This window comes from Rhinopithecus roxellana, chromosome 17 (genome assembly GCF_007565055.1).
Source record: "Rhinopithecus roxellana isolate Shanxi Qingling chromosome 17, ASM756505v1, whole genome shotgun sequence".
NCBI lineage: Eukaryota > Metazoa > Chordata > Mammalia > Primates > Cercopithecidae > Rhinopithecus > Rhinopithecus roxellana.
This window is the reverse complement of record NC_044565.1, coordinates 32,309,270-32,334,640: the sequence shown is the minus strand read 5'-3', so window position 1 is coordinate 32,334,640 and position 25,371 is coordinate 32,309,270. Positions and strand designations below refer to the sequence as shown.

The window sequence follows — 25,371 nt, the reverse complement described above, 5'->3', positions numbered from 1 at the left end:
TTTGGGTGCTCTGGTGTTGAGTGCATAAGTACTTATTGTTGTCATATTTTGTGGCTGAATTGAACACTTTACCATGATGTAGTGACCTTCTTTGTCTCTATGTATAATCTTAGATTTGCTGTCTATTTTTTCTGATATAAGAAAGCTATTGCTGCTCCTTATTGGTTTCTAGCTACATGGAGTATCTTTTTCTATACCTTCACTTTCAGTCTATGTGTGCCTTTGTAGATAATGTGTGTTTCTTGAAGGTAGCATCTAGTTAGTCCTTGTTTCTTTATCCATTCAGCCATGCCTTGTAATTGGAGAACTGTGATCATTTATATTCTGTGTTATTAATGATAAGTAAGAACTTACTACAGCTAATTTGTTGTGGTTTTTGGTTGTTTTGAGGGTTCTTTCTTCTTTTTTATTTTTTACTGTCTACCTTGTGGTTATATAATTTTCTCTGGTAGTATGTTTTAATTAGTTGCTTTATATTTTCAGAGATTCTATTATATGTTTTGGTGTTGTAGTTACCATAAGGATTACAAAAAACATCTTGTAGATACAGCAAGTTATTTTAAAGAAATGACACCTTATCTTAGATCACAAATGAAAGACTGGAAACATAGGCAAACACACAAAAATTGTACACTTTACATCTTCCTTTCTACATTTTGACTTAATTGCTCAATTTATGTATTTTTAAATTTTAACGGCCTCTGTTGCCATTAGTGTTTTGGATAGATTTGTCCCTGTGGTTTCAGAAGAGAATTATAAGTAGACTGCACATCACAATTACAGCATTGGAGTATTATGAGTGTGTCCATGTTCTTAATTTTACCAGTTTTTAATCAGGGTTTTATACCAAAGAAAGTTGTCTTTTTTGCGTGTGAGTGTTTTATTTTCTTTCAGACTGAAGAAATCCCTTTAGTATTTTGTATGATGAGTCTGGTGGTGTTGAATTCTCTTAGTTTTTATTTGTTTGGGAAAAAACTTTATTTCTCCTTTATATTTGAAATATAATGTTGTTGCAGGCAACAATTCTGAATGGCAGTATTTTTCTATGAGCACTTTAAAAACATTTTCCCCTCCCTCCTGGCCTGTATTGTTTCCATCCAGGAGTCTGTTGCCAGATGAATTGAATCTCCGGGATATGCTATTTGCTTCTTCTTTCTTGCTGATTTTAGGATCTTCTCTCTATTTTGTTCTTTGAGAATTTGATTATTATATGACTTGAGATAGTCTTACAAGCGTTAAATCTGTGTGGTAGCCTTAGAGCTTCTTGTGCCTGTATATTTATACCTTTCTCAATATTTGAACAGTTTTCTGTTATTTTTTCTTTGAATCCTCTTTCTACCCAATGTTCTTGAACACCAATATTTCTTAGATTTGGTTTTTTGAAATAATTTTCCATATCTTGTAGGCAGTCTCTGTTACTTTTATTTTTTTTCTTTTTTCTCTTCTATGTATTTTCAAATAGCCAATCTTTGAGCTCACTCATTCTGTCCTCTGCTTGGTACATTCTGCTCTTGAGAGTCTCTATTGAGATTTTCAGTGCAGCAAATGTTATTTCTTAGTTCCAAGATTTTTGATTTTTTAAATTATTTCAATCTGTTTGCTAAATTCCTCTGATAAATTTTTGAATTCCTTTCTTGTGTTATCTCAAAGATCATTGGGTTTCCTTAAACTTGCTATTTTGATTTCATGGTCACAAAGCTCACTAACCACCAGCTTCTTAGGGTCAGTCACCGGATTTTTGCTTTATCCTTTTGAGAAAGTCATGCTTCCTCATGTACTACTGTTTCTTGTGGGTATATGCCTATGTCTTTTCATTTAAAGATTATTTATTTCAGTTGTATCTTTCTGTTTTGATTTGTTTTTTTACTGGATATATTTGCTTTCAAATCTTGACTGTTAGGTCTCTGCCTTTTTTTAAGCTGATCTTGATGTCTTAAGCCCAGTGCTGCCTATCTCAAATGGTAGACATGCAAGGAATCATCCTGGTAGTGTGGAAAGACTGACTAGGGTTTTGTGCCCAAGGAATCCATGGGATATATCTTCTACAGCGTGCTACTGCTGAACAACTGCTCTGATTTAGCATTTCCTTGGTCTAAGTTACAGAGAAGTTTCCAGTGGTAGAAATTACAGTCCCACTTCCCCCTTTTGTCTCCAGCTGACCTTAGGAATAGCTCTTCTTCAGACAGTCACATGCTTCCCATGGGTTAAGACAAGGACAGGTCTCCTGCCAGGTAACCCAAGATGGTGGGAAAGCTGGTTAACCACCTCAATCTAACTTTTTTCTGTGTAGTACCATGAGGTGGGGGATGATTTTCTGTCTGCTTCTCACAGGAGCAGAATTAGCGTTGAGGCACATCACTGGTGTAGAAGTTTGATTCTCCTATCATCTGCCCAGAAGGTTTTATTTTTGTTTTTTTGTTTTGTTTTGTTTTGTTTTAACTTCTTTGTGTCCCTAGGATTTATCTTAACTCTCAGATTTGAGCTGTGGTTTGTTGCTGGTAAAAATCTTGGCACTGTGTATTTGTTTGGGGTTGTCTTGGAGCAGGCAGGATAGCTTGCTTCTATCCTGCATTTTCCCCGTTAGTAGAAGTTATTTTTTAAAAAAGAAGAAAATGCAAAAAAAAAAAAAAGGCTAGCTAAACATTGAAACTTTGAATTGAATTATATTAAAAAATCAGAAATGAATAAATTGGTATATGTCAATACATATGATGAAATAAGATTTAATTTCAGTACAAATAATGTTGATTTGTACTGTACAGTACAAATAATATTTATCATGAACTGTATAGATAGTATTTGGGAAAAAACTATATAAATTTGATATATCTACTCATCATCCAAAAGATCACAGCACTTTTTAAATAGTGACAAACCAATGAAACTTCAGTACTACCCTGGGTTGGAAACAATGACCTCAGAACTGTGTAAAATGTTTGCTTAGAAATTAAAGGAAATAAGATTTTGGCAGAACCAAATTTATATTCAGGAGGTTGCCTTCAAAATTATAGCTATGTCTTATCTCCATTATCTTCTGCTTTCATTATGGAGAGGGTGGTAATATGAACAAAAACATCTATATCTTATTATCTAATACCTATTAAATGTATTTGTAGTGAAAAATAAGTTTATCTTCTCCAGGAAACAATATCCTTGATGTTTTTTGGGCTGCAGGACCACCGGGGAGCTAAAGAATGTTGACCTTTTTCTTGTAGTTGCATGAGATCATTTTGTTTGTAGGTTACAAAAATTCAATCTGATCTACTTGGGCAAAATTATTTGGCTCAGAGAATAAAACCACATGAAGAGTTTGAATGAAGTTGAACCCCAGAAGCAGGGTCTCAGGGGGTTATGCCAGCCTCCATTCTATCTAAATATCTGCCTGTGTCTGCATGCTAATTTTATTCTTTCCATTCATCCCACATCAATCACATCCTCACCATCAGACAGAAAGACTTGCTCTCATTGGTTCCAATTAAAAATTCCCAGGAAAGGAATTTCACTGACGTGGAAGTGGGGGAGTTAAAATTTTCACCTTTGGTTGGTGCCCTGGAAGTTGATTGCAGTAATTGACAGCCCCCACAAGAGCCACATGGCATATAGTGAGGCAACATAGAGTTCTTCCAGAAAGGAGGGCATCTGGGAAAAATTAATTATTTTTGAAAACAATACATTTCTATCAAATATAATATTTAACAAGTTGCCTTCACATTCTCTTTTAAGCCTTAATGATTTTGTAACAAAAACATATTAGAAATGATGAGATTGAGTCCCAGAAGACTTAAATGGTTTACAAAGTTAACATACATACTAAATGCCAGATATTAGACTAGAATTTAGGATTTCACACTTTGAGACCCAAGTTCTCTCTACATTTCAAATTAGGTGCTTGCATCACTTATTCAGACTGTCATAACTATTCAAAGTCATGCATTCATAAATCTTTTAATATTAGGAGCCTAATACTAATTATACAAAAGAATACTGTACAAAAAGAAATAGAGTAAGTTGAGCCGAATAACAGAAGGTTGTAAAGATCTCTTCTTACTCTTTCTAATACCAACCTCCCACTAACGTTTCCTCTATATTTCAGCCAGTCCCTTCTAATGCTGAATGACTTGGATTTCAAAATGAATTTCCTTTCTCATAAGATTTGTAATAGAGAGTATTTGCCTCATGGTAAATATTATGAAGGCATTATTTCCTGGAAATAAATGAAGACATTGTCTTTGAGGAAGTAGATATATAGAGTGTATATTTCCTGTACTAGGTATATAAAAATCCACATGCTTTCTGATTATGGATGTCTAGAATAGTCACAAAAGTGTTTGACTGCAGAAGATTAGGTGGAACATCAATGATCAGAATGAGCCAAATATTCCCCAACTCCCTATTTTATCTCTTTACTAATAGAACCTTTTATAGACTCCAAATATCTGAAAATGCTAAATACGATCGTGACTAGTGTTAGTCACAAACATACAGAAAGTACACATGATGGTGCAAAACCAATGGGAGTCTTGCCTTTTTCTGTCTCAATTATTCCTCCTTTTCCTTCTGCCTGTTAGACTTGCCCTCTTCTGTCAAATTTTTCCATTTTTCTTTTCTTCACTCTTACTGGGCAGACTGTTGTGGATTCCTCATTTGTCCCTTTATTTGGAGGCTTACATCTTCTGATTACTCTTTTTTTAATTTCCAATTTTTATTTTAAGTTCAGGGATACATGTGCAGGATGCGCAGCTTTGTTACATAGGTAAATGTGTGCTATGGTGGTTTGCTGCACAGATCATCCCATCACCCAGGTATTAACTCTATCATCCATTAGCAGTTCTTCCTGATCCTCTCCCTCCTCCCACCCACTACCCTCTGACAGAGTCTATTGTGTGTTGTTCCTCCCCAATATATGCATGTGTTCTCATCATTAAACTCTCACCTATAAGTGAGAACACGCAGTATTTGGTTTTCTGTTCCTGTGTTAGTTTGCTAAGGATGATGGTCTCCAGCTCCATCCATGTCCCTGCAAAGCACATGATCTAGTTTCTTTTTTATGGATGCATAGTATTCCATGGTGTATATGCACCACTTTCTCTATCCACTATATCACTGATTAGCATTTATGTAAATTCCATGTCTTTCTTACACCATATACAAAAATCAACTTAAGATGGATTAAAGACGTAAATGTAAAACCCCAAACTATAAAAAACCTTGAGAAAAACCTAGGTAATACCATTCAGAACATAGGTGCAGGCAAAGATTTCATGATGAATACACCAAAAGCAATTAGAACAAAAGCAAAAATTGACAACTGTAATCTAACTAAACTAAAGAGCTTCTGCATAGCAAAAGAAACTATCAACAGAGTAAACAGACAACCTACATAATGAGAGAAAATTTTTGCAATCCAACTATCTTACAAAGTTCTAATATCCAACATCTATAAGGAACTTAAATACAATAAAACAAGCAAACAAACCTATTAAAAATGCACAAACTACATGAACAGACACTTCTTGGAAGAAGACATACATGTAGCCAACAAACATATAAAAAAGAGTTCATCACCCATCACTAGAAAAATGCAAATCAAAACTTTGAGATACCATCTCGTAGCAGTTAGAATGATTATTATTAAAAAGTCAAAAAATAACACATACTAGTGAGGTTGTGGAGAAAACCAAATGTTTATACGCTGTTGGTGAGAGTGTAGATTCATTCTGACACTTTTTAATACTACTTACCAGAAAGTGTTGTCTTGCATCATGTAATTTTGATGTATTATTATGTTGACAATATCTTTTGCTTTATTCTATGTTCATGATACATTTTTTAATGCCGGGAGAAGGTAAAAACCATTTCATGCTTGTACTATCACATAGTATTATAAAATATGTGTTCTGTCTTCACTAAATTATCTGTTGGAGTGATAGTTGAACAAAAGATAAATTTAGTGCCAATAACACTCATGTCGAGCTGTTCATTTGTGTTGGTGAACTTCCAGGCATTGTGTTAGAAACTCTCCCTAATCATGAAGGAAGTGAAAATTCAACCATCAGTAGAATACATATTATCATTTATACTAGCAATAGCTAAAGGGAGGGATTATGCCCTGTGAGGGCTGGGTAGTATGGACTCTCACATTACAATCTCCCAAGAAGAAATCCCACCACCTTTGATCCTTCGACTCCTTTTCTGTACATTTATCTCAGGCAAATTATTAGATACATGAATCACTGTAGCTGAACAATTATACTCTCACCTAAAATCACTGTTTATAAAGCATATTATCACTGAGAATTGGTTAAGTGTGGTATATTCATGGAAAGGAATTTTAGGGAGGCATTTCAAAAACACAAAGAATTCTTTAAGTTAATATAAGCAGTTGTTCACAGTGTGTAGTTTAATGAAATTGCAAGTTTCTATAGCTTATATCCAGTATGTATCATTTATCTATACTTTTTAATCAAGGTAGTTACATCAAATGGTTATTGAGTGTTCATCATATGTCAGGCTGTGTGACTGGCTGTAGGAATATACTCATAAACAAGATAACCAATTTTTTAAAATTTGCGTTATACTAAAGAATACATGCACAAAAGCAAATAAGCAGAGGATAAACATTGGTATATTTATATTTAGACTTAGTCAAGCACTTTTACTGAAAGATCTATTTCAAAACCAAAGTTACAATGAAGATTTCAGTGTTAAAGACAATAATTTTAATTACAAATAAGAAAAAAGAATCCCCTGTGCTTATTGCAAATTAAGCTTTATTTAAAATGATTAGCAAAAGTATAATTTATGAGTTATACGTCTTGCCAATATTAATATATGTATTGGCCTCCTGTTGGTTATCTTATACTTCTGGAAGTCAGAGGAATAAAATGGGTACCCCTGGGTTAAAATCAAGGTGTTGGCAGTGCTATGTGTCTTCCGAAAACCTTGACCAGACTCTCTTCCCTTTCTTTTTACAAATTCTAAACTTACCTTGGTCCCTGGTCCATCTTTTTTTAATAAATCTTTCTTTTGAAAATTTCCATTGCTACATATTATTTGTATATTTTTATGGGATATGTCTGATATTTTGTTACGTGCATGGAATGTGTAGTGATCATCAAGTATTTAAGTATTATAACCTCAAGTATTTATCATTTCTACATTTTACAAAGATTTCAAGGTCTCTCTTTTGTTACTTTAAAATATATAATGCATTGTTCTTAACTATAGTTGCCCTATTCTACTCTCAGACATTGCAATTGATTTCTTCTAGCTATTAGGTTGGTGCAAAAGTACTTGCCATTTTTGTCATTAAAAGTAAAGGGGAAAACAGCAATTACATTTGCACCAACCCAACTCAAGTATGTGTACCAATCAACTAGTTTCCCTTCATTCCCTCTTAAAGCCAGGAATACCATCACTTCGACCTCTGCTTATGTTGATACGTCCCCTCTGATTATTTCTGCTACCTCCACTTTCCTTTATAAAGAAACTTGCAATTACATTGGACTTATCAGATATTCTAGGATAATTCCCCCATCTCAATATCTTTAATTTAAAAATATTCACAAAACCACTTTTACTATGTAAGGCAACATTTCCTAGAGGTTTGGATCTACAAGGGGCTATCTTTCTGCCTACTACAGCATGCTATATAATTTTCAACAATTACATAAACTGTGCATCACAAATCGTTGTTACAAATATAGAGGTTTACATTTCAGATGGGTCAAGTACAGCTTTTTAATAAAATAGTTTGAAAATGATGGGGTCCTTATCTTTGTGCATCAGATGACAGGAAAATAAAACAGCATAGTCACATTAATAAAGCACAGAGTAGATACAAATTTAACCTTAATTGAAAGCTTCAAGTCAAACTAGTTAGTCATTCAACTTGTTTAGCTATCTGTATTATAAAAAAAGTGATATGTTTCAGAAGCATATCACTTTTCAGTTTGAAAATTCAGCACTGCATTGTGCCATGAAAATATAAAAACACCAGTATTTCTCAGAGTGGTGTCTGCACCAGCATCATCACCTTCAAGGGAGAACGAGTTAGATCTACAAATTCTTGGAACCCAACCCAGATATGTTTAGTCAAAAATTATGTGGGCGTGGCTCAATAATTTGCATTTTTATAAGTATTCCATGTAATTCCGATGCACATACAAGTTTAAGAATCACTGGAAATAACAAAGCAGTTTTAGAAGTCAATGCTTTGCTTTTGCATTTTTCTCTAATTAACATGGGTTCTTTATTATTTGTTATTTATTTATTTTTTTATTTTTTTATTTTTTGAGACAGAGTTTCTCTCTTGTTGCCCAGACTTGGGTGCAATGGCGCGACCTGGGCTCAATACAACCTCCACCTCCCGGGTTCAAGCGATTCTCCTGCCTCAGCCTCCCAAATAGCTGGGATTACAGGCATGCACCACCATGCCAGCCAAGTTAATTTTGTGTTTCTTTAGTGGAGACAGGGTTTCATCATGTTGGTCAGGCTGATGTCAAACTCCTGACCTCAGATGATCCACCCGCCCCTGCCTCCCAAAGTGAGGGATTACAGGCGTGAGCCACGGCGCCTAGCAGTTCCTTTTTAAAGACTGCTAATTCTGATGTCATATTTACCTGTATCAGACAGAGAGAACTAAAATTATGCTTTTTCTATATATGACCTATATATTCTATACTTGCAATTTACAATAAGTTTTATTAAGTGTGTAAATAAGAACCTTAATTTAGAAGTCTACTTTAGTCAGGGAGACTCCTAAAAAAAGTGAAATTGAAATCCTAACCTATGAAATTAAAGAAGTAAGTCATTTAGAGAATGGTCAAGAACATTCTAGGTAGAGGTATCATTTCTAGGACAGAGATGAACTTAAATAATTTGAATAAATCTTAGTTACGCAAGGGTGCCAGAGACAGTGAGCCAAGAAAGGAGTGGACAGGATCAGATCCAATAGAAAGAAAAGATCTGGGCCTGTAAATCTTGTACGTCTAGTAAGGAATTTGGATTTGCTTTAGAGACAATGGAACATATTTGAGTGGCTTTAAGTGACATAAATTGAGATGTAAACAAGCATGCACATGTGCGGATGTCTGCATTGATTTTATGCTAGAAGAATCAAGGCTGCACCCAGGAACACTGATTAAGAAGACATTGCAATGATACAAGTGATAGACTGATGGTCCATGAGCAGAGCTAACGATGCTAGAGATGGCCAAAAGAAGGTAGATTCAATTTTTTTTTTTTTTTTTTTTTTTTGAGACGGAGTCTCGCTCTGTCACCCAGGCTGGAGTGCTGTGGCCGGATCTCAGCTCACTGCAAGCTCCGCCTCCCGGGTTCACGCCATTCTCCTGCCTCAGCCTCCCGGGTAGCTGGGTAGCTGGGACTACAGGCGCCGCCACCTCGCCCGGCTAGTTTTTTGTAGTTTTTAGTAGAGACGGGGTTTCACCGGGTTAGCCAGGATGGTCTCGATCTCCTGTCCTCGTGATCCGCCCATCTCGGCCTCCCAAAGTGCTGGGATTACAGGCTTGAGCCACCGCGCCCGGCCGATTCAAAATTTATTTATGTGTGAATTTGTTTGTTTATTTTACTTTTTATGTTATTATTGTTTTTGCCTGGTTTTCTTTCTTTTAATGTTTGGTAGAAGTCACCAGTGAAACCATTTGGCTCAGGAGTTTTTCTTGTTACGAGTTATTTTACTAAAAAATTCCCATTATTGAATAATTAAAATGGATATAAAATTACTCAGATGATTTCTTCCTGACTGAATTTTGATAGATTGTGGATTTTAAGGAATTTGTTCATTTTATCAAAGCTGTCAATTTTGTGGACATAGTGACATAGAGTTTTTTTCATAGTATTTCTCAATTATGTTTTTAATGTGGGGTGATATTGCCTATTTTGCAAATCTTTCTCTTTCTCTGTGAATTCTGCTTCCACCACGGAATTTCCTCCTTTCGTCTTCCTGAATCCTGCTTTCATCTTTTAAGGCCCCTTGTGACTGCACTGGGGCTTCCTGGATAATCTCCCTATCTTAGTATTCCTAACTTAGTCACATCTACAGAATCCCTTTTGTCATGTACAGTCATTCACAGGTTTGAGGGCATCTTTGGACAGACATTTTTTTTTCTCCCTACAAATTTACTTATTTGATAATAATATAACTCTACCATCATTTATACTTTTTAAAATCCAATCTAATAATCTCTGTCTTTTAAATTTTGTGTTTAGACAATTCACACATAATGTCATTATTGATATGATTGATTAAATTCAACCATCTTTGCAGCTCATATTCAATTTGTACTCTCTGCTCCTTTGTTTTTCTCCTTTCTTTCACAATATTCTCTTGTGTCAATTCAAAACTTTTTGTGTTTAATCTTCTGTCCTCTACTGGCATATCATTTATACATTTAAAATAAATTAAAACTACCAATTAAAGAGAGTCTGAATTACACTACATTAAAATAATACCATTTAGCATGAAGTTTTAAAACTTTTCAATACTGTTTTTTCAAAACCCTCCTCCAGTCATTTGGGCTATGCTGTCACGCTGCTTACTTTTACATATGTAATAAGTAGAAGTACTTATTACATATGTAAAAAGTATTACATCATGAAATAGTCCCATTTCTGCTTTCAACAGCCAGTTATCACTTACAGTAATTAAACACACACAAAAGAGGAATTTTATTGCACTTTTATATATTCTTTTTCCAATGTTTCTTACTTTATTTGTATAGATCCAGATTATGCTCTAATTCCTCATAACTTCTTTCTGAGGAACTTTTTTTTAACAATTCTTGTAGAGTAGTTCTGTAAGCAATACATTTTCTCATTTTTATTTGCCTGAGAAATATGTATTTCTCCTTCAATTTTAAGGGACAGTGGTGTTCATCCTGCTTGGTCTTCTCTGGGCTTTTTGAATATGGGATTTTATCAATATATCATTAATTTAGAAAAATTCTCAACTGTCATTTTTTCAAATGTTCCTGCTGCCTCTTTCCTCTCTTCTTGAATTCCAATTATCAGCATGTTAGATCATTTGATATTGTCCAATATTATTGGGATGTTTTGTGCTTTTTTTCTCTCATTCTCTCTCTCTCTCTCTCTCTCTCTCTCTCTCTCTCTCTCTCTCTCTCTCTGTGTGTGTGTGTGTGTGTGTGTGTGTGTGTATGTTTTCTTGACCTGTCTTCAAGTTCTTTGGTTCTTTTCTCATTTGTATCAAGTCTATCTGTGGGCTTGCTGGAGACATTCTTCATCTCTGTTACTGTCTTTTCCATTTCTAGCAGCTCCATTTGGTTATTTCTTATGATTTCCATCTTTCTGATGATATTACTCATGTGCTTTTAGATGTTACTCAGGAATTTTTCTGCATTTAACATACTAATTATAATTATTTAAAAACCCATGTCAGAGTTTCACTATCCATACCATATTCGAGTATTGGGCTGATTATTTTATCTCTTCAAAGTGTGTCTTATATTTCCTTTTCGTATGCTTTTGCATTTCTTTAGAAAGCCAGATATTTTGTATAAGACATTAGAGACCAAGGTGAATTATTTTTATGCCTTGAAAAGAGCAAAGCATTCTTTGTGCCAGGGGTTTGTCATGAGTCTTTGAGTTAAGCTAGTTAGGGGTTTGGCTGTGTTTGAGGTTTGTTATGCTATGTGCATAGTACATGGTGCATCCCAGGCTTCAAAGTTTATAGCAGTGCTTTGTTTACAGGGTGGGTATAGATTTACTGGAGCATGTTTAATTCAAAGCTTTCACCTTCCCCTTGAAATGTTATCAGAGAAGACCATTCTTCAGGACCTTGTTCCTCTCCTTTCTCTCTCCCAGTAGTGTTAAGCTGTTGTTATTTAATGCTTATTAGCTTGGTGCTAGGAGTCTCTTATTCTAATCGTTCTAAGGTTTTGAATGTGTCCTGGAAACTCACAGATGTGACTTTCTTAGTTCTCCTGTCCTTTCCTAATTTATAACTATGTAAACCACTGTCCAATGTATAATGTTGCTTCTGCTGCAAGAGTAGAATTTTTCCTGTTTTTTTGTTCCCCCAGCTGCCATGAGTTTTATTGATGTCAAAGGAAAGCATTGCTTCTTTCCCCTTTCCCTTCAAGTTCTGAATTCACCCCTCCTCCTGTAGGAGAGAAGTATCTGGGTAGAGTTTCTTGCCTTTTGCATACAGTTCCCAATACCTTTGCCCTCCTCCCACCTCCCAGCTAAGATCTACACCACTCTGAACCCTTCTTAGCAATCAGTGGGACTGCCGAGAAAAGAGAAAAGAGTCAGCAAAAGGTCTTGAACGTCCATCAGTTCTGTGGCCCTCTGGGGGTTCAAATTGGCCTACCAGCTTGCTTTTCATCCTCAACAAGTCATCAACAGTTCTGGCTAAACTCTTCTTACTTGTGATCAGTCATGTTAATATACTCCAGATGAGCAAGTACTTGAATTTCATCTCTCTCTTCATCTCTTTCTATTTGATTTGGGGCTGGTTGTTTCTGTTATCTCAGCTCCCAATGGGTTAAAAAAAAATGAATATGAAGTTACTTCAGATATTTTCCTGTTGTAGGGTGAAAGCAACACTCCTTCCAGCTTTCTATGCTTTTAATGTAACTTTTAACGTAATCTATTATTTATTTATTTATTTATTTATTTATTTATTTATTTATTATTTTTTTTTTTTGTAGTTAGCTATTTAATGAGGTTCTTAAGACATTTAGAACACCAATTTGTGAGGATAAATTCCATTCGTCAGGGCAAAAACAGACCGCAGGTAGCCCTGGAGCTGAGGAACAGCTTTGATTTTTGGTAGAATTTGTGAGTCCACAGCTTTCTGATCAATCTTGCGCTGCTCTGTAATCTCGTATTTCTCTTTCTCTGTGTCGAAGATCTCACCTTCCTGGTGTCTGGGCTTCCGCAACTTCTTCTTCTTGAAGTAAGCATCAGTAAGATGTTTTGGGATTTTGACATTGCTGATATCGATTTTGGTTGAGGTGGCAATGACAAATTTCTGGTGTGTTCGTCGTAGAGGAACTCGATTGAGGACCAGAGGTCCAGTCACAAGTAACAAGCCACTAGCCAGCTGCTTCAAGAAAACCACCCTCTTGCCCCTGTGGCGTCCAGTGAGGATGATCAGAATGGTCCCGGGGGTAATGCTGGCTCGCAGTTTTCTCACGTGCTGACTGAAGGGTTTTTTGCCGTGGCTCAACAGCTTTCGAGGCACATCTTCAGTAGGATAATATCTAGGCATTTTGCGAAGTTTAACCACCCGGGTACCGCCGTTCTTGTCACCACCAACTGGTTTTGTAAGAGTTGCAAGAACCTTCTCCTTCTTTTTCTTTTCAACCTTGGATTTAGCGGCTGAGTACTTCCTCTTGTACATGGCCTTTCTGGAATACATGGCAGATCGGGAATACCTGCCAATTCCTCTGACAAGGACAGGGTTGCGGCTGCAATGGGGCTTTCCCTTCTTGGGCTTCTTAGCCTTGAGGTTACCCTTTTTCACCTTGCCACCAGCATCAGCCTTCTTGGCTTCGGGTTTCTTCTCTTTAGTATCCGGCTTCTCAACTTTTTCACCCGCCATCTTGCAAGATGGGAAAGAGAACTAAGGTTTCGGCTTCCGGTCTATAAGCCTATTTATTTATTTTTGAGATGGAGTCTCGCTCTGTTGCCCAGGCTGGAGTGCAGTGGCGTGATCTTGGCTCACTGCAAGTTCCTCCTCCCGGATTCACGTCATTCTCCTCACTCAGCCTCCCGAGTAGCTGGGACTACAGGTGCCCACCACCACACCCGGCTAATTTTTTGTATTTGTAATGGTGATGGGGTTTCACTGTGTTAGCTAAGATGGTCTCGATCTCCTGACCTCATGTGATCCACCCGCCTTGGCCTCCCAAAGTGCTGGGATTACAGGCGTGAGCCAACGCGCCTGGCCTAAAATCTATTACTTTTAACATAATATACTAACAACTTGGAAGTTATGCTGTTTTGAAGATGACTTCCAGCTTTCTTAGTTAAGTACATAATTGCTTAACTCTGTGATCTCACTAGCGCCCATGGATTTCAACACATCTCTTGTCCAGAAAACTCTCCTTCATGTATATTTTGTTTTACTACCAAATTATTAAATTTTTTTTTCACAATTTTTGGCATACGCATACACTTAAAATGTCCATAAACAGGCTGGGCATCGTAGCTCATGCCTGTGATCCCAGCCCTTCGGGAGACCAAGGCGAGCAGCTCATATGAGGTCAGGCGTTTTAGAACAACCTGGCAACCACAGTGAAACCCCGTCGCTACTAAAAATACAAAAATTTCCTGGATATGATGGGGGATGCCTATAATCCCAGCTACTTGGGAGGCTGCGGCAGGAGAATCGCTTGAACCCAGGAGGCAGAGGTTACCGTGATCTGAGATTGCACCACTACACTCCAGACTGGGTGACAGAAAGAGAATCCATCTCAAATAAAACAAAAGTCCATAAACACAAAAGTGCATACACAAAACTTAATTCTTGTTTGTCTCCTGAACTAAGGCACTTTACATTGCTCTAACTTCTGTCTTCTTGAATTCATAAATCACACAAATATTGTTATAGTTTAATACATGTCATATTAAATTATAACACATCTCATGGGACAGTCACAAACTTAATTCAAATAAGGAAATAATTATAAACTTTGTTGGGTGCTTTTGAAAAAATGTTACAGAAGTACAATGAGGAGGGTGTCATGCCATGTATTGCTTGAGATGCAAGGCAAATCCTAAAAACTCAGAGAAGTCTCAGGGGGCCTGTTGCAAAGAATAGAGCCACTGGGCAAAAGACAGTGGGGGTAAGAGAAGGTAGATTATTGAGATAAATGGATGGATAGATAGATAGATAGATAGATAGATAGATAGATAGATAGATAGATAGACAGATAGACAGATAGATAGAAATTTTGCAACAAAAGGCCTCTAGTGGTAGTCTACATGTGTGGTATTTATGCAACTTGTGCAATTGCAAGTTATAATGTATTGTGTTTATAATTTACTGCTCTACTACACTGGTGGATTCAAATTTTTTATAGTGAACTTTTTTGGACAATTAAACATAGGATAATAGAACTTCAAATTTGTAACATTAAACATTTGACTACCAACTAAAAGGTAAACTAAAGCAATTACATAGTTGTTTTGTATGCCAGCTAATAGTTTAATTTTGACTTCATCATATTTGGCTTTAAATATAGCTTTTGCAATTATGGAATATGTTGCTGCTTTTTGATTTGTGTTTAAAAAGAAGAGAATGGGCAGTGGAAGAGCTTCTACAAAACAGAAAATTTAAATATCAAAACTGGAAGACAACCAAGAAACACAGGTACCAGAAATAATCCAAACAACAATAACTTCTCAGGACTCACTCCTTCCACAAAACTCAATTAAAAAGTGTTTAATTGAGTTGGGGAGTTCTATATTTTTGTAGACTCACAAGCCAAAAGAATCTTTTAATTCTGAATCAGTAAAATGTAAAACTTTTAATAATAGATCTTAAACCTCAAGGTGGAATGACAAATGAATTTTAGCAATCTAACCCAAATCAAGACCAACACAGGGACTGTCTCCACATATAATACAAATACCAGACAATTAGTTAACTATTCTCTAATTGAAAAATTGTATGATCTCATTCATTCATACACACACACACACACACACACACACACACACACACACAGCTACCCCATAGTTAATTAGTTCTTTCACTATGTCTGTTCAACAAGAGCGTTTTATGTTTGATCAAAGTCTCTAATGCAATTCTGAGGTTATTCCATTTAGCAGTCAGTTGATTGGTAACTGCCTTCAGGGACCTCTGAGTCTACCCCCATTTAGAACTTGCTTTAGGAAACGTGTTCTGCATACTGTGTGTTAACAGAGGCTGTGCGTTCTATAATTATAATAGGGATATCGGAATTCTTAATTAAACATACACCATATTTTATCACTTCTAGTGGCATGAGAAATGAAGTGAGGAGACCTTCAGGAAATCAGAAAGACCATTCAAATACATTTTATTTTATCAAGGTAGTAGTGTAATTAAAGTCATCAATACTTTTATGAACTAATATTTAACTCTATATATTAATCACAGTTTCTATTTTGAAAATATTATATGGGTCACTGGGCTAATTATGCTATATCTTTTCCCATATAATATTTATTTTAAAAATCTAATAAGGTAGTTATTACTAGTGCTATTTTATAAACAAGGAAATGGAAACTGATGTATAAAGTATTTTGAAAAAGACATACAGCTCGTAATTAGTAGACTTACATATTTATTTATGGTGTCTCTGACTCCTAAGCTAATATTTTGAATAAAAGAATAACCAAACTACAAATCCTTTGTGATTCTTTTCACACATTGTCTTTTTTATCCCGTGCTCTGGGACACATTATTTTGGAGTAATCTTGCCTTTTAGGTGAATTCAGTTGCATGAATTGTAATTTGCTTATCATCTTGATTCTATAATATTTTGAACTTGTGAGGGCTTATAAACATTACCTTGCACTCTGAAATTGAACAGCTATGGAAAACTGGTTAGCCATATGCAGAGAATTGAAACTGGACCACTTCCTTGTACCATATACAAAACTCAATTCAAGTGATTAAAGACAAACGTAAAACCTAAAACTATAGAAGCCCTGGAAGATAACCTAGGAAATGTCATTATGGACACAGGCCCTGGCAAAGATTTCATGACAAAGACACCAAAAGCAATTGCAACAGAAATTCAAAAATTGACAAATAGGACCTAGTTAAACTAAAGAGCTTCTGCACAGCAAAAGAAACAATCAACAGAGTAAACAGACAACATACAGAATGGGGGCAAATATTTGCATACTATGCATCTGACAAAGGTCTAATGTTCAGCATCTATAAGGAACTTATATTTATAAGCTAAAAATAGCCCCATTAAAAAGTAGGCAAAGGAGATGAACAGAACTTTTCAAAAGAAGACATCCACATGGCCAGAAAACATGTGAACAAATGCCCAACATCACTAATCCTTAGGGAAATGCAAATCAAAATCACAATGAGGTAACATCTCATACCAGTCAGAATGGCTATTATTAAAAAGTCAGAAAAATAACAGAAGTTGGTGAGGTAGCAGAGAAAAGGGAATACTTGCACACTGCTGGTGGGAACGTAAATTAGTGCAGCCACTGCGGAAAGCAGTTTCATGATTTCTCAGATAACTTAGAACACAGCTACCATTCGACACAGCAATCCCATTACTGGGTATATAATGAAAGGAATATAAATTATTCTACCATAAAGACACATGCATGCCTATGTTCATCTCAGCACTACTTGCAATAGCAAAGACATGGAATCAACCTAAATGCCCATCAACTATAGACTGGATAAAAAAATGTGACACATATACATCATAGAATACTATGCAGGTATATAAAAGGATTAGATTATGTCCTTTGCAGCAATATGGATGGAGGTGGAGGCCAGTATCTTAAGCAAACTAATTCAGAAACAGAAAACCAAATACCACACGTTCTCACTTATAAATGGGAACTAAACACTGAGTACACATGGACACAAAGAAAGGAACAATAGACACTGTGGCCTACTTGAGGGTGGAGAGTGTGAGGAGGGTGAGGATTAAAAAATTACCTATCCGGTACTATACTTATTACCTAGGTGATAAAATATTCTGTACACCAAACCCCCATGACATGCAATTTACCTATATAACAAACTTGCACATATACCTCTGAAACTAAAAGTTTTTTTTTTTTTATTTTAAGAAATTGAATAGATAAAGTTGAATTCATGTTTCGGTATTCCAAATTTTAAAAAATCCTTGTATGTTTTAAACAATGTAGATGTATTTGTGTAGTTGTGAATCTTTTAGAATTCTTAAATGAATGCAGCATGCTTTTTCATGTAAAATTATTTTGATAGTAAAATTTTTATTATAACAAGTATATACATAACATTTAACTTCATTGTAGAATAGCTTGAAAGTACAATTGAGTATGACACTCTGAAAAAGAAAACCTGCCTCATCCCGTAACTGAGAAAAATCTTTGTTGGTTGCCAGAACACATCTCTTAGTGTTTGGCTGTCACACACTCAGCAGATGCTGTCCTGCTTGGGAGTTCCCATTTATCCTCCATTCCACTTGGGTCCCTGACTTCACAGGTGCCCTGCTCCAGGGCAAGCTCTTACTTTCTACTCATGTCATATTTTTTAAGACATCAACTCCATTCTGCTAATAAATGATGCCTACTTCTCCATTGTAAAATAGAGAAATACTTTTTTTTTCTTTCTTGAATTTTAACACTTTCAAAAGGATGGCATAACAGAATTACCTTGGTCTCAGTAGTGTTCTATTGTTGTTGTTTGTGTGTTTAAATAAATTTAACTTACAGGTTTTCTCAACCCAGCTTGGACAAATTCTGCTAATGGTGCTATTTTTCTGCAATAGGCATTAGAACAAACAACCAAAGTGTACCTGGACATACCACTCATATATAACTCTAAAGTTAATTGCTAAGGCTGACTAATATTGCTAGATTTTCTCAGTGTAGAGCCGTTGCACAGAGCTCTTGTGTCTGCTCACATTGATTTACATGATGTAATTTCTGAAATATACACATATACATTTCTAAGTACCAGTTTATTTTATAAGCAATGACATAAAATTATTCTATGAAACATATTTTTTTTAAAAAAATCAATGTAATAGTTACAATCTAGTAAGGCCAATCAATTAAAAAGGAAGAAGATACAAATATATAGATGAAAAATAAAATATAACAAGTATATTGACTTGAGTACTCAAGAGATTAGAAAAATTAAATAGTAATATATTATAGCCTATGCTAAAACTTAGAAAATATTGATAATATATAGATTGATAGAACTATCCATCTTTACAGGAAGCCTGACTAAATCAATAACACTAAGGGAAAATAAAACAGTTGTTACAGAACTATTTCTCACTACAAATATAAGACTCTGAATTCAGACTTGTATTTCATAGGAAAGAAAAATCTTAAGTTGCTTTTATTGTTCTAACACATAAATTAATTATGTCATATTTCTTTTTATTAAGGTACTCTGTAGTTTAAGTATATCATATATAGATTTCTGACAGCTAATGCGGTTTTTCAAACATCATTTAACTTTCCATCCATTACGTGGATATAAATAATTTAGATAGTACTTTGTAAGTTTATTTCCTGTTTTTTGTATTGCAATAATAGCAAAGCATTTACTATAAAAAATGTTCATCTGTATAATTCATTACGTATCCCTGGAGTAAAAATTCAGGAGAAAGAAAAAAGCACATTTATACTCTCACCCATGTAGTATGAAGAAACCTGGCCATCTAGGATTTTAACACTCCTGCTCTCACCTTTGTAGGTTTTATTTATTCATTCTGTTCATGACTTAGATTCTTGCTCTTTCCTGATTTTATGCTTAATATTCATATGAATTTCCCATATTTAATATAACTTGAGTATTTGTTCCTCGCCAAAATAATCACCTAAATAAAACAAAATCAATCTATATTTAAAGTATGATATGTGACTTGGAAAGTGCCTCTTACCTCCACTCCTGTCCACCTGGAACCTCAGAATGTGATCATATATGGAAACAGGGTCTTTGCCGATGTAATTAGTTAAGGATCAAGATGAAATAACCTTGAATTCAGAATAGAATCTAAATTCAGTCATTGGTGTCTTTTTTTTATTATTATATTATATTATTATTACTATTTTTTTTTTTTTTTTTGAGACGGAGTCTGGCTCTGTCGCCCAGGCTGGAGTGCAGTGGCCTGATCTTTGCTCACTGCAAGCTCCGCCTCCCGGGTTCATGCATTTCTCCTGCCTCAGCCTCCTGAGTAGCTGGGACTACAGGCACCTGCCACTATGCCTGGCTAATTTTTTTTTTTTTTTTTTTTTTTTGTATTTTTAGTAGAGGAAGGGTTTCGCTGTGTTAGCCAGGATGGTATCAATCTCCTGACCTCGTTATCTGCCCGCCTCGGCCTCCCAAAGTGCTGGGATTACAGGCGTGAGCCACTGAACCTGGCCGTCTTCTTGTTTATAAAAACATTTCTTTCAATACTTTTGCATGTATAATTTGAGTACTTTTTGTGTACTACTTGAAAAATATCTACCTAACCCAAAGCCATTTTTCAAAATTTGTTGTTTATAGAAGGAATATATTAACTGAAGATTTATGATTTATTTAGGGATTGTTTTCATGGAATTTGAGCTTGATCTTTCTTTTTGTTCCCTATGTGGATATCTGTATGTCTCACTACCATTTGTTTAAAATACTATTTTTTCTTGTGTTATGACAACTTGTCGTCTTTAGAAACTTTGTCAAAAACAAATAGATTATATATGAATAGGCCTATCTATTCAGTTCCATTGGTCAATGTGACTATCCTTACAATAAGACCAAAATGTGGTTTTTTTAACTTTGTTAAGTCTTGAAATCAGATAGTGTCAGTCTTCCAAAATTGTTCCTTTTTCAAAGTGTATTTGACTATTCTAAATTCATGTCATATAAATAAATTCTCAACATATCAACATCACCAAATTATATTTTCTTTTCTTACTAGAAAACAGGTCAGGAATTTCCTCAACATAGTAAGTCTCACTTCATTTGTTTCTTGTTTCTCAAGAATCATACTTTGCCACTGTCTATTGTACAATAACTGAAAATAGATGATTTCTAGTTTTTTCCTTGTTTTTTAATTATTTTCATTTAAGTATAAATCAAGAACATCTTACCTTTCCTTTTTAAAGCCAGATATGTAAATCTGGAATTAATATTATTTATGTCTTCATGTATCAATAATATTTTGTTGTTGTTCTGTTTTTGAATCCTTGCATCACTTTTTAGTCCTTTATGGTAGGTAAGTTAGCTAAAGTGTGTTATACTTACCGCTTCAAGGAAGGGATGGATCATTAGAGTACAAGCAGAAGGAAAAAGAGGGCCAGATTTTAACTTTTTTATTCTCAAATGTCAGGACCTGGTAAAAGCAAAGTTTATGGAAGAACACATAATCAACAGAAAAAAGTTATTTCAATCCATATCATATAGTAACCAAAACTGAGATTCTACAGGTTCCAGAAAAAAATATACTTAGAAGGATAAATAAAAAGAGTTCAATACAGTTGGGCCCCTAAGAAGGGCTATCATGCATTTTTTTAATTTTTAAAAATAAATGTTATTTTATATATTTAGGTATACAACAAGATGTTATAGGATACATACAGATAGCAAAAAGGTTACTATAATGAAGCAAATTAATATATGTATTGTCTCACATAGTTGTCCATTTTTTGTGTGTTTTTATGGTAAGAGCAGCTAAAATCTACTCATTTTGCATGCTGTCATTAGATGAAGGTCTAATATCCAGAATCTACACAGAAATTAAACAAATTTACAAGAAAAAACAACACCATTTAAAAGTTGGCAAAAAGACATGAACATATACTTCTCAAAAGAAGACATTATGTGGCCAAGGAACATGAAAAACAGCTTAACATCACTGATTGTTAGAGAAATGCAAATCAAAAATCACAATGAGATACCATCTCATGCCAGTCAGAATGGTAATTATTAAAAAGTCAAGAAACAACATATGCTGGTGAGGCTGTGGAGAAATATGTGTGCTTTTACACTGTTAATAGGAATGTAAATTAGTTCAATTATTGTGGAAGATGGTGGGCCAATTCCTCAAAGACCTAGGAATAGAAATATTATTTGATCCAGGAATCCCAAAGGAATATAAATCATTCTATTATAAAGATACATGGACACGTACATTCATTGAAGCACTATTCACATTAGCAAAGACACGGAATCAACCCAAATCTTCATAAATGATAGACTGGATAAAGCAAATGTGGTATATGTATACCATAGAATACTATGCACCCATGAAAACGAATGAGATCATGTCCTTTGCAGGAATATGGGTGGAGCTGGAAGTCATTATCCTTAGCAAAAGTTAATGCAGGAACAGAAAACCAAACACCACATGTTCTCACTTACAAGTAGGGGCTGAACAATGAGAATACCTGGACACAGGGAGGGAACAACACACTCTGGGGGCTGTCAGGGGTGGGGTGTAACTGGAGGAAGAGGATCAAGAAAAATAGCTAATGCATGCTGGTCTTAATACCTAAGGAATAATACCTACTACCTAGGTATTAGGTGATGTTATATAGGTAAACACGCACTTGCCTATGCAACAAACCTGCACATCTTGCACATGCATCCCAGAACTTAAAATAAAATAAATAAAACAAAAATAAAGATATAAACATAGAACTAGCATATGACTTAGCAATCCATCTTCTGAGGATATACCCAAAGGAAATTAAAGTACCACCTAATAAAGATACCTGACCTTCCATGCTCATTGTAGCATTATTCACAACAGCCAAGACACGAAGTCTCTGTCAATGGTTAAGTGGATACATAAATCGTGGTATATGTATATATGCAATAAAATATTCAGTCCTAAAAAAAAGATGAGATATTGCCATTTGCCACAATGTGGATGAGCCTGGAAGACACTGTCCTATCATGCGTTTAACAGTGACAGATACCCCAGTTAGTTTTTGTAATACAAGAGCAGAATTAAATATATTCCTAATCTGAGGAAGAATTCAGAAACATGGTAAAACTGCTAAATGGAGCAGGAACAGCAAAACATCTGAATTTTTTTTATTTTAAAAATTGATTTGGTGAAATCTAGTCAACTTCACTATTTGTATCATACTGATATAGTAGAATGTTTCCAGTATGCTTGAGGTAATGTAAAAACAAAATATAAAACCAAGATCACTATCTCAAGATTTCCTTGAGAAAGGAAACAGTGACTGAATTACAGATGAAAATGAAGCAACAATTGTGGATAAATGAAGATAACAGAGGTCAGACCCATTTATCCTGTTGAGCAAGATCTGTGCCTATTTCTAATAAAACCACACAAAGAAAAAAATTTATGATGTATTTTATTGTACTCATTGCATTTTTGACTAACTATACACCCTAGACTACAGTCTAGTACAGGCCATCTAGAGGCAATTCTCATGTTCCTTAATAGAATTCACACGTGTATTTATCATGGACTTTCAAAATATCCCATGGATTGTGATGAAGTAGAGTTGCAAAAAGTGATGTAACAGGATTTAGATACCTGACAGAGATGTGATAGTTGTCAGAAAGAAAGAAAACTAAGCAAATGCATCCTTTCTGGAGTATGCTGATAAGATTAATCTGAAATCAGAGCTTCCTAAATTACTACAACCCTTCCAGCGAAGAGAAATAGACTTAGTTCTGCCTTCCTCAGCCAACAAAGCAAAGGAATGTTATTATCCCCAACAAACTGGTACAGCATTAATCTGTACTGAAAATTGTGACCTGAGGGCTGGCAGAAAAACTGTTTTAAACAGATAGAAGTGCATGCCCAGACCACAAGGAAATTCTAATTGTCAGTGCCCACCTGGAATAATTATTGAACACACAGCTATATCTAAGGAAAGATATTGAAGATGTTCGTAGCAACACATTTTTCCAACAGCTGAAAAAAAAACAAATTAAAACCAGTCCCCTTTAGAATAATAAATATGTTTCCTTTTCTTTTTTTTTTTTTTTTTTTTTTTTTTTTTGAGGCGGAGTCTCGCTCTGTCGCCCGGACTGGAGTGCAGTGGCCCGATCTCAGCTCACTGCAAGCTCCGCCTCCCGGGTTTGCGCCATTCTCCCGCCTCAGCCTCCCGAGTAGCTGGGACTACAGGCGCCCGCCACCTCGCCCGGCTAGTTTTTGTATTTTTAGTAGAGACGGGGTTTCACTGTGTTAGCCAGGATGGTCTCGATCTCCTGACCTCGTGATCCGCCCGTCTCGGCCTCCCAAAGTGCTGGGATTACAGGCTTGAGCCACCGCGCCCGGCCATATGTTTCCTTTTCAATGGAATACCATATAGCAGCTACAATGAATAAATTCAAGCTACATGTATCAATGTGACTCTCTCCAAAAACATAATCTTGAATGAAACCATCAAGTCCTAGTGTGTCAAAATGTTTTTAAATTTTAGAAATAGTACATTTCTCTAAAATTAAAAATCACATATTAATCTTTTATGCAAATGCATAAGTAAAAAAGAAACAAAGGCAGACCAAAGAGCCCAAAGAGAAAGAGAAACACGTATTTCAGTATATATCTTAGTACTCTCTTCTTTGAAATTATCAAATGGTATGTAATGTAAGTTTCAGTCTGATAGAGCAGGAGCACCATCATCTCACACAAACACCACCACTTTAAATTCCAGCTCCCTTTCTAGCCTCATGCATTTCAAGTATATCATTTCTCTTGGAACTACAAGCAGCCAGAAAGAGCAGACCATAAAACACAGATAAGACAGCTCCGGCACAGAGGGAGGTGGTGGAAAATTCTCTTGAGTAACTGCCAAACTTCACTTTCATACAATGGGCCCCAGTAAAACAGTGGGCCTTAATAAGCACATCCTTTTCCTTTCAGGTGCACTGAGATAGGGAGGCTAAAAGCAGACTCCGCAGCGGGTATGCCTGCAGCTGCAGAAAGATGTATGGGAACAGACGCACAATTCTCCCACCCAGATAAGCACAACAAAGAGGTACAGAGTCAGTCCAAGCCTCTGATAAACTCTCCCACCCTGAATTCTTAAAAACTCTTAGTCTATAAGAGAGTGTAGCTCTGACCTAACTCGGTGAGCTGCCCCTCTCAGGTTTATTCAAAATAAACCTATCACTGTTACTGTCGAGCCGCCCTTCATGTTTCTCTCCTCTTTCTCTAATTGTTACACAGTCTATAGCATTATATACTTTGTGATGACAAACCCAAAATTAATATTTGAGGCTACACTCTACCAGAGTGGAACAAATTTAATATTTAAATTTAAATGAGACGTGTTTTAGATTATGGCTACATCTATGTCAACACTTTTATTTCTTTTCCCCACCATCTCCCAGTTAAAGAGTTCTCCATTTGCTTAGTTCCTATAACATTTTTAGTTTTATCTTCTATTCTCAGAATGTCACACAATATTTGAAATTTAAAAGGTGGTTAAGCGGTTTTTGAGAAAATATTGTAAGAATTTATAAATATATTTTATTCAGATGCAACTGTCTTTGCAAATACTGTGTATATATTTTATTATAAAAGTGAATTACAGGCCAGGGGCGGTGGCTCACGTCTGTAATCTCAGCACTTTGGGAAGCCAAGGTGGGCAGATAGCTTGAGGTTAGGAGTTTGAGACCAGTCTGGACAACGTAGTAAAACCATGTCTTTACTAAAAATACAA

General features: G+C 35.5%; 1 protein-coding gene across 1 annotated transcript; it reads right to left on the bottom strand.

The window, feature by feature from the left end:
- Positions 1-12,684: 12,684 nt before the first annotated feature.
- LOC104667064 (60S ribosomal protein L6) lies at positions 12,685-13,628 on the bottom strand. Its single transcript, XM_010369244.2, has one exon. The coding sequence runs from the start codon at positions 13,583-13,585 to the stop codon at positions 12,719-12,721; it is 867 nt and encodes a 288-aa protein (XP_010367546.1). The 5' UTR covers positions 13,586-13,628; the 3' UTR covers positions 12,685-12,718.
- Positions 13,629-25,371: the final 11,743 nt, after the last annotated feature.